The sequence below is a fragment of the Leguminivora glycinivorella genome, chromosome 26 (assembly GCF_023078275.1).
Source record: "Leguminivora glycinivorella isolate SPB_JAAS2020 chromosome 26, LegGlyc_1.1, whole genome shotgun sequence".
In the NCBI taxonomy this organism is placed as follows: Eukaryota; Metazoa; Arthropoda; class Insecta; order Lepidoptera; family Tortricidae; genus Leguminivora; species Leguminivora glycinivorella.
In genome coordinates, this window is record NC_062996.1 from 10,210,769 (window position 1) to 10,220,146 (window position 9,378).

Below are 9,378 nucleotides of genomic sequence, written 5' to 3' on the forward strand. Positions count from 1 at the left end.
GTAAAAAAAATCATCGTAAATTTATTAAGTCTCTGGCGCCTTAGTAAATACTATGGGAAAATTCGCAACTTCGTACTGCTCTAAGCTCTAACTCCTAAATAAGTAGGTTTTTCAAACAACTTCATTCTATAAAAGATGCTTATTTTAATGCAATCTTTCATGTTTTTAAATTACAAACACTCAAAAATAATAAACACGGGCGCGCCATCTGTCGCAGCTGTGGTGCTTTACTCAGGCCACACGCTACAACCATACCGAGCGCATCGATCAGCCGCTTAGTTCCTACGCGCGCCAATAGATGGCGCTTTCGCTCTCTTGGGAAACGGGACAATGACGTCATCTTTTTCGTGCATGCTGCCCGTAGTAACGAGTTATTAGACGTTATCACGTCAAAAATACTGTTATATATTCAATTTCGTTTAATTTAATGTATAATTACACTTTAGCGTTAACACCTTTCAATAAAAACTGACTAATTTCCTCCGCTATATGCTCCGGATGACTTATATGAATATCATGTCCACCCTTCACTATCTTCACACTATAGTTTCCATTCGGCCAACACGCTGGGTCCATTACAAACGACGTTTGGTCGTACAGACCAAAGTCTATGGCGTTTTGGCAGAGCACGCAAAAAGTTGGTGTTGATGTGGAAGTATAGATGGCGCGGTAAGCGTCTCCGGAGAAAGGCATGACGGTGAAGGTTTTTTGGCGTTGGTCGTGAGTGAATCTGTAAGGAGAAAAACAATTAACGTATCTTTGCGATACAGCGAGAAAATTTCAACAATATCCTTGGTACAATGCCTCAAGGGCCTATTTTAGACATTAGCTAGCTTTTAAGTTGAGTTTAGTTTAGTTATTAAAAATTCTTGAGCTTTGTGTAAAAAACAAGTGAGGATATATATAGATAGGTAAATTTAAAAAACAAATTATGCTATATATACATATATACCGGTATGCTCTAATTATATAGATAAGTTATTGTTGGGATGGTGGCTTCTATTTCCACCGGAAAGGCAAAGACTGAATTTAGTAACTATCAGTGCAGACTACATCAGTAGGAATAAGGATAATTTCTTGTTGGTACATACACATACATACATACAATCACGCCTGTATCCCATAAAGGGGTAGGCAGAACACATGAAACCACTAAACTTACTTGTTGGTATTACAATATATTTTGCCTGTTTAACAAAGAGAGCCTTCAGGTAATGAAGAGTACGGTACGGCCACTCCCGCTCCCCGCTGAAAGTGCCGCCCACCCCCTCTCGGTTACCTCACAGTTAGCGCCTGTCAAAAACGCGAACAGTCGACCTGTCATATCTCACTCATACAAGCATGGTACGCGTTCACCTACATGAGCTTAGAGTTAGACTGAGCTGGGAACGCGCCTCTTTCATATATTTGATCGCAAGTGTCCAAGCTGTGCTTCAGACTTGCTTAGTGACTTACCTATACAAGCCGTCGCCAGCGGGTGAAGTCACTCTCTCCAAGACATGTTCTGCGGCCACTTTGTCTAAATCACGAGCTCCCATTAACATTTCCAAAGCCTGAAAAAAGATGAGTAATTATGTACAAAAAAAAATCTGCTGGGTCAATTCGGGGCAAGAGCAAAATGAGTCACGATTTTATGGCATGTTCAATCTATTCACGATGCTAGATCAAGTAGTAATCTATTTGTAAATGGACGTAGTTACGCAATAACGTTCCAATCCACATGAAATTGTCATTAAGTTTTAGACCTTGTATGAAAAGCAAAAGTCTTTCATTTCAATACGTCCTAATAAGTGTTGCGATTCAGCGAGGAACAGCTGCCAGCATCTTGGGCACTATGCCTCAGGGGCCCTCTTTAGACTTAGATTTTTAGTTTTTTTTTTTATTGCCTGGTTTATAATATTTATTGTACGAAATTTTTATTTAAGTGTTATTAAGTGTTAGGCCGGCAACAGATAGTCTTAAAACTTAAAAGTCATAATCTGAACAAATCATAATCATATAAAAATCAGTTGACACGTGATTGTCGCTAGATGTCACTTAACTATGCCTATACAAATAACTCGCATTTACTGATGCATGGAGTTACAACTCTTCCCTTACTTATTCCTTTATGGTGATACTAGATTTTGCCCGCGGCTTCGCTCGCGTTAGAAAGAGACAAAAAGTAGCCTATGTCACTCTCCATCCCTTCAATTATCTCCACCTAAACACATCAATTCGTCGCTTCGTTTTGTCGTGAATGACGGACAAACAAACAGACACACACACTTTCCCATTTATAATATTAGTATAGCCCGTGTGGTGACGGGGTAAGAATTTCACCACCCCCTTTCTTCCCGTGGGTGTCGTAGAAGGCGACTATGGGATACGGGTTAAGATTGTGGCATAGGCGAGAGGCTGGCAACCTGTCACTGCAATGTCACAGTTTCGTTTTCTTTCAACCCCTTATTTGCCAAGAGTGGCACTGAAGCTTTAGTAGTTTCATGTATTCTGCCTACCCCTTTGGGATACAGGCGTGATTGTATGTATGTATGTATGTAATATTAGTATGGATACTTTACCTTTTCGTAAGTATACTTCGGCGCCTCCCCGCCTCCATTCAGCTTCTCATACTGCTCATAGTAATTATGATAATGGTTGTGATACCATTGTCTGACACCTTCGACGTCTTGCTTGTAGCATATATGCGCTGGGACTGGATCTAGTTCGACTATGCGCGTGATGTGGCCGGGGTAAGCTAGGTTGAAGAATTTTCCTGCACGAAAGAGGACTGTGTCATCATTCTCCTTGCGTTATCCCGGCATTTGCCACGGCTCATCGGAGCCTGGGGTCCGCTTTGAAAAATAATCCCAAGATTTGGCGTGCCTAATTTTTACGAAAGCGACTGCCATCTGACCTTCCAACCCGAAGGGTAAACTAAACCTTATTGGAATTAGTCCGGTTTCCTCACGATGTTTTCCTTCACCGATAAGCGACTGGCAAATATCAAATGACATTTCGTACATAAATTCCGGAAAACTCATTGGTGCCCGGGGTTCGAACCCACGACCTCCGGAACGAAAGTCGCACGTACTTGCCGCTAGGCTACCAGCGCTTCCAGAAAGAGGACTGTGTAAGTAAAGTACAGGGGACAATTCCGACTGGCGGGTAATTCGGCAAACTTAGGTTAAGCTTATCTTCAAATAAAAAAATCACAATAAACAAAATACTTACCCATCAAGGCACCCAGTGAGTGTCCCACGTACATGAATTTATCCCATTTGAAGTGTTCCTTGACCACTTTGACAGTCGGCACGAAGTCTATGGTGCTCAACTGTATTCCACGGGGAAAGTGGTCTGACCTGCCGTAAGAAATAAAAATTTGAAACACACATTGCTTAAAATTCTTATATAGTAGTCTCTGAACACGTCTATTGAAGGCTTTAGAGTTGACCACAGAGATATTTGATAGAACCTTGGCCGCTTCAACATATCTGATATTTTACTATCATATTGGACTGGTCCCACCGCGAGCTAGTAAGCTATGAGGCAAAAGATAATCACTCCCGTGCAAACAAAAGAAACACGGCGATGTTTATAGTTACTCTCCCAGCGGTGAGCTATTAAAATCACCGTGTCTCTTTTATTTGCACGGGGGTGCTTATCTTTTGTTCGTTTTTATAGCCGATATCTCATAGCTTACTAGCCCGCGGTGGGACCAGTGCTATGAGACTAGAATGGTATTGTGAATCAAACCAGTTTGTCAGTCGAATAAGGCGCGAAATTCAAACTTTTTATTGGACGATCATAATTCGCGTTTTAATTTATTAGAGATTTTTTCTAGTGAAGAAAAGGTTTGAGAGACTCTATGTATGTCGTATAACAACATAGTAATATGATAAGAGTTTTGAATGATTCACGGTTATTTTCATTAGACTTATATTGACCGGGATATAGACCGTGATCACCTTTTTGATTTTTGTCGAGCTCCCGATATTTCGACGCAGTTGCATGCATCATGATCACGGAAAACCATAGATAGTCATATGGTCTCACAAAAGTTGCGGACATTTTCACATACTCACTCTGAACGTATAAACGTACCACACCACGTAATACTATTCAATATACTCTATGGTACCACGTACCGCGTACCTAAAGGTTGGTCCTTGAGAATTAATAAATAATATTATAGTTCTTACACAGATTGATTGAGCCCCACTGTAAGTTCAAGAAGGCTTGTGTTGTGGGTACTCAGAATCTCAGATATGCATAGAAAACATCCATGACTCAGAAACAAATATCTGTGCTCATCACACAAATAAATGCCCTTACCGGGACCGCAGCTTAGCAGGCAGGGTCAATACGCGCTATAGGCCAAACCGGTCGTCAACTAATATTAATATATCAAATCTGAGGTACAGTATGAATTTTCTGAGATGTTTTTTTGGCTTTTGCCCTAATCTGTTAAAAAAAGCCTTTGTTTCTATTATTCACGGCGGCTAGCTCCCGTCTCCACGGCACGCGCTATCATGATAGTAATAAGGTTCAATTCCATAAAAAGCCCTTTCGGAGATAACACGTTTTGTCATCTTCAAAAAATTACCTGCATACTGCAAACTGTTTCATAAATTTGAACCTTATTGCTATCATGATAGTTGCGTTTTAACTACACTGAGATATTAGCGCGTGCCGTGGAGACAGGAGCTAGCCGCTGTGAATAATAGAAACAAAGGCTTTTGTTTAACAAATTACGGCAAAAGCCAAAAAGCCATCTCAGAAAATCCATACTATAGGCTCCCCACAGACAGTCTTAAAAATTCATAATCTTAAAAAAAACTTGTATGCAATCTGACAGTTCAGATCTGTCAGTGTCTTGTCAGTGTCAGTTTGAACTGTCAGATTGCATACAAGTTTTTTTTAAGATTATGAATTTTTAAGACTGTCTGTGGGGAGCCATACTCACCTGCCATTTCCAGGGAGATCGACAGATACATAGTAGAAACAGCGTGGTAGGAGCTCCAATAGAGGACGGAACCCAGAGCAAGCGTCCATCCGTCCATGGCAGAGAAACACGGGCGGATCGCCGTCTTTACCCCATGAGAGTCCTGAGATAATACATATATTTCATTGCCGTAGAAAATTTGAATTTGAAATGTTATAAAACGAGTGTTGAAGATGAAGGTGGATGGTTACAACGGTAGTGGAAGGCCTAAGAAAAGATGGAGGGAGTGTGTGAACAATGATATGAGAGTGAAAGGTGTTAGTTTTTTTTTTATGGGATAGGAGGCAAACGAGCAGGCAGGTCGCCCATGGACACCCGAAACACCAGAGGTGTTGGAGGTGCGTTGCCGGCCTTTAAGGTGGGTGTACGCTCTTTTCTTGAAGATTTGAAGGTCGTATGGAAATGACGGCTGATAGAGGAATGGAGGAGGAAGATCTGCTGCGCCGACCACAAATAATGGGAACAGGGCAAGAGAATGATGATGATGATGAGAAAATTTGAATTTCGCGCCTTTTTTACATACATGCAATCACGCCTGTATCCCATGAAGGGGTAGGCAGAGCACATGAAACTACTCAAGTTTCAGTGCCACTCTTGTCGAATAAGGGGTTGAAAGAAAACGAAACTGACATTATTGCAGTGACAGGTTGCCAGCCTCTCGCCTACGCCACAATTTAACCCATATTCCACAGTCGCCTTCTACGACACCCGCGGGAAGAAAGGGGGTGGTGAAATTCTTAGCCCGTCACCACACGGGCACGAGTTTTTAGTACCAAGGAAAAGGCGCAAAAATATTGTCTTCGATTACCGCGATAGTTACTCATGAAATAAAACTATAGATTTAAACTAACACGATCTTCACTTATATTATTTACGCGATTAAGTCCCGTTTTAATTTAATAATAAAACTATAGAAACGGATTAAATCGCGTATAATGAATTTACAATTCATCCCGACGTTTCGAACCCTTTACAGCGTTCGTGGTAAATGGGTGACTGAGGAAAAATTACAAAAAAATTATTAGCTTTTGCACATTGTAATTTTTCCACTTTATATATAATAAAATCAATATTTAATTAGCATTTGTGATGATTTTTTAGGATATATGTATATGTCTCATGGCCATACCTTCCTTAGTTTTATTGTAGGCAAAACAGATGGCGCTGTAGGACAACCTTAAGGCCATCTTATTTTCATTATTTATATCAAATATTTCCCAAACTATATGCATACACATTTCAAAACAATAAATACCTGAAAATTATTGGTATGAAATGATTAGAAATTGTGGTGTAACGTTACAAAATTTGTATAATTATATTAATTATATACCTCTAAGTTTGCCCCATGGTGCTTGTATGGTTATTTCTTTTTCTGCTAACTGTACTGCTCTTAAAGATCTGTGAAGATAATACTTAATTAAGAAATAATACACACTGCTAGGAAATAATTAATGGGCGAGTGTTTCTACTAGGGTATGCAAAAACCGGTTAACTTAAAAAACCGGTTAATAACCGAGACTTTTCCTTCAAAACCGGTTAACCGGTTATTAACCGGTTTTGAGGATTTTTAGTAAATGGCCGTACTACGCAATAATTACCATTACCTTTAAGAATTCTGATGTTGATGATATCGTAGCAGGTATTACTTGCACGATGAAGATCATTTTTATCCAGTTTTTGGAAATTTGATAAATGCGGAAATTGCTAAAAAAGGCTTGTGTGGTTTGAATGTGATTCGTCAGTTTTGCGTTTTCTAGGCATGTCGCGAAGGTCTACAGCTCCCAGAGCCCCTAGTAATGCAAGCAATTGATGTAAGAAAACCAAGACCTCCATTTTACCTTTCTTTTAAAAAATATAGTTTGAAATATACGGTAGACTCCGGTTACAACGACGCTCAAGGGACCACTGATATTACGTCGTACTAACCGGATGTCGTACAAAACGAATTTCATTTCTTTTTAATAAAAGTAATATTTACATCTCTATTACTAAAACATTTCAATCAATAGGTTTATTTACAGAGTATTATTATAAATAAATAAATAAATAAATATTATAGGACATTGTTACACAGATTGACTGAGTCCCACGGTAAGCTCAAGAAGGCTTGTGTTGCAGGTACTCAGACAACGATATATATAATATATAAATACTTATATACATAGAAAACATCCATGACTCAGGAACAAATATCTGTGCTCATCACACAAATAAATGCCCTTACCGGGATTCGAACCCGGGACCGCGGCGTAGCAGGCAGGGTCACTACCGACTGCACCAGACCGGTCATATTATCATAGTATTAATAGGTACCTTATTTTATTGTGACTTGTTTAGTTAGAAAAGTCCTTTTTAGTATGCGTGCTTGCTCATCATTTGTAAGTAAAGCTAGTTTATACGCAATCGAAAAATACAAATTGGGTTCTATTTAGCTTATAATATTAGACCCGAGGCGAACAAATTGTTAAAATTTTAAAAGCAATACTTCAAAAAGTTGGCCATGTAACTTTTTGAAGTGTTGCTTTTAAAATTTTAACAATTTAATCAACAACAACACAATGTAATCTTGCTACTTGTTGTAGGCACGACAGGGGGCCGTGCTCGGGTGGAAGTAGCTTTGTTTCCTCAATTTACTAGTAAAACTGAAAACGTTGTCGCTCGTCGTTGCAACCGGACTTGACGGACGGATTCTGTGTAAAATGTGTCGTAAAAAGCGGCTGGTCGTTAAAATCGGAGTCGTAATAAACGGATGTACTTTCATACTATCACATACGAAAACCAAATAAATACCTGTGCTTATGTCGTTGTAAGAGGTTAGACGTTAGGTCTATGCGGAGTCGTAATATACTAACCGGACTCTACTGTATTGTATAAAATGTATAATTGAGTAGACTCGGGACTAATTTTTAAAATAAAATCATTACAGATAATAATGTTGTCAATGAAAAGTAATGAATAAATCTTTATTATTACAAAACATTAAATAATTACGTATTTTTGAACCTTTTAATGCCTTATTTTCCAAATTTTGAGAAATAAATACAGTTTCGGTTATTAACCGGTTAGAGACTATAAAAACCGGTTTTTAACAGAGGCCAAAAAGTCTCGGTTAACCGGTTTTTCGGTTAACCGGTTAACCGGTTTGCACACCCTAGTTTCTACTCGACAACAGATGGCGCTACTTGTTTATATTACGAGTACGAGAGAAACTAACTTTAAAGACTGTCAAGATAACGAAATAACGCACAAAAGAATAAGAAAGACCATTCAAAAACGTATAATTTACACTTTACCTTTTTGTATACTCTTTAAACAACACTCGTGAGATCTTCATTATTTATACCCCGTTTTGCCTGAAAACATTTAAAACCAGTACAATTTGGGAAACTACTGGTTTAATGAGCCCATTGCAACGCACACTTGTAAGCATCCTATCAATCGTCCATCTTCATCAAATATCCGATATATTTGAAGCTACTAATAAAAAGCTCTCACAAATTTAAAATCGGAACGCGCGCTCTAAGTGCGTTTTCACATTATCCGATCTGATAACGGATGTAGGACTAGCTCCGATATATTTTTTTTTATTTAATAACATAAGAGGTACAATTATAACAAAAACATATGTCCCACAAAACGGTTTTCACAGTTTGACTGTGAAAACCGTTTTGTGGGACATTTGATGGCGACTGTACGTAAGAAACTCTGGTGGCAATGTAATTATTATACCTGTAACGACTATTGATTGATTTGATCATTTATTCTGAGATCACTTAGAGATCACATAACCATTCAAAAAGGTTTGTGTATTTTATTTGAATAAAGCATAGGTATTTGTGCAGAGCAAAAATAAACCACGTATATCGGTTATCACGTTATCAAATTATCATTCTCTCGCGGATTCCGGACGCCGCAACGATATATTTATGATAACATTGATAATGATAACCGAATACATTTGATAGTTCAAAGTTCAATGTAGGGATTGAAGTTCAGATATGTTCGTCTTGATAACTATCACAGTGTGTGTAGAGGCCAATATTAATAGGTGCCTCCTTACCATTGAATACCTATCAAATATACCTATACTCCATTTGTTACTTAAGAAATGAAAATGATTACAATAAATGATTGCTTATTAATGGTACGGTCAAGTGAACTCTAAATTGAACTTTGGCTAATTATTTACATTCTTATCATTTAAAAAGTCGTAAAACAAGTTTATTATTCACAAGGTGTAGTACATACCTATTTTGTTAATATTACGTAAAGATAGTGTAATTTTACTTACTTGATTTCATATTGTCAGGTAAATTGCTTATTTATTTTACTCTTTAATACATTCGATTAGAGCTCTTCTTGTTTGTATTTTATTGAAATCTTCAAGAAAA

The 9,378-nt window shown here is 38.2% G+C and overlaps 1 protein-coding gene across 2 annotated transcripts; it reads right to left on the reverse strand.

Annotated features, from left to right (window-relative positions):
- Window positions 1-311: 311 nt before the first annotated feature.
- Window positions 312-9,315, reverse strand: LOC125239959 (serine hydrolase-like protein). Of its 2 annotated transcripts, none has more exons than XM_048147750.1 (8): window positions 9,279-9,315; window positions 8,281-8,340; window positions 6,318-6,385; window positions 4,946-5,087; window positions 3,214-3,341; window positions 2,562-2,755; window positions 1,456-1,553; window positions 312-730 (listed from the first exon to the last, which is right to left on the reverse strand). In XM_048147750.1, exons 2-8 carry the CDS (start codon window positions 8,319-8,321, stop codon window positions 436-438), a joined length of 966 nt encoding a protein of 321 aa, XP_048003707.1. In that variant the 5' UTR covers window positions 8,322-8,340; window positions 9,279-9,315; the 3' UTR covers window positions 312-435. The 2 variants fall into 2 exon arrangements, with proteins under 2 accessions (XP_048003707.1, XP_048003708.1); XM_048147751.1 differs by lacking the exon at window positions 9,279-9,315 and adding an exon at window positions 8,717-8,735.
- Between the last annotated feature and the right edge of the window lie 63 nt (window positions 9,316-9,378).

Bases quoted from the DNA above. Each gene is read 5' to 3' on its own strand.
- LOC125239959 (XM_048147750.1), bottom strand. From the start codon at position 8,321: ATGAAGATCTCACGAGTGTTGTTTAAAGAGTATACAAAAAG. The intron at 6,386-8,280 runs GTAAAGTGTAAA...TTATCTTCACAG, and splicing joins TTTAAAGAGTATACAAAAAG to ATCTTTAAGAGCAGTACAGT. The intron at 5,088-6,317 runs GTATATAATTAA...GTATTATCTCAG, and splicing joins ACCATGGGGCAAACTTAGAG to GACTCTCATGGGGTAAAGAC.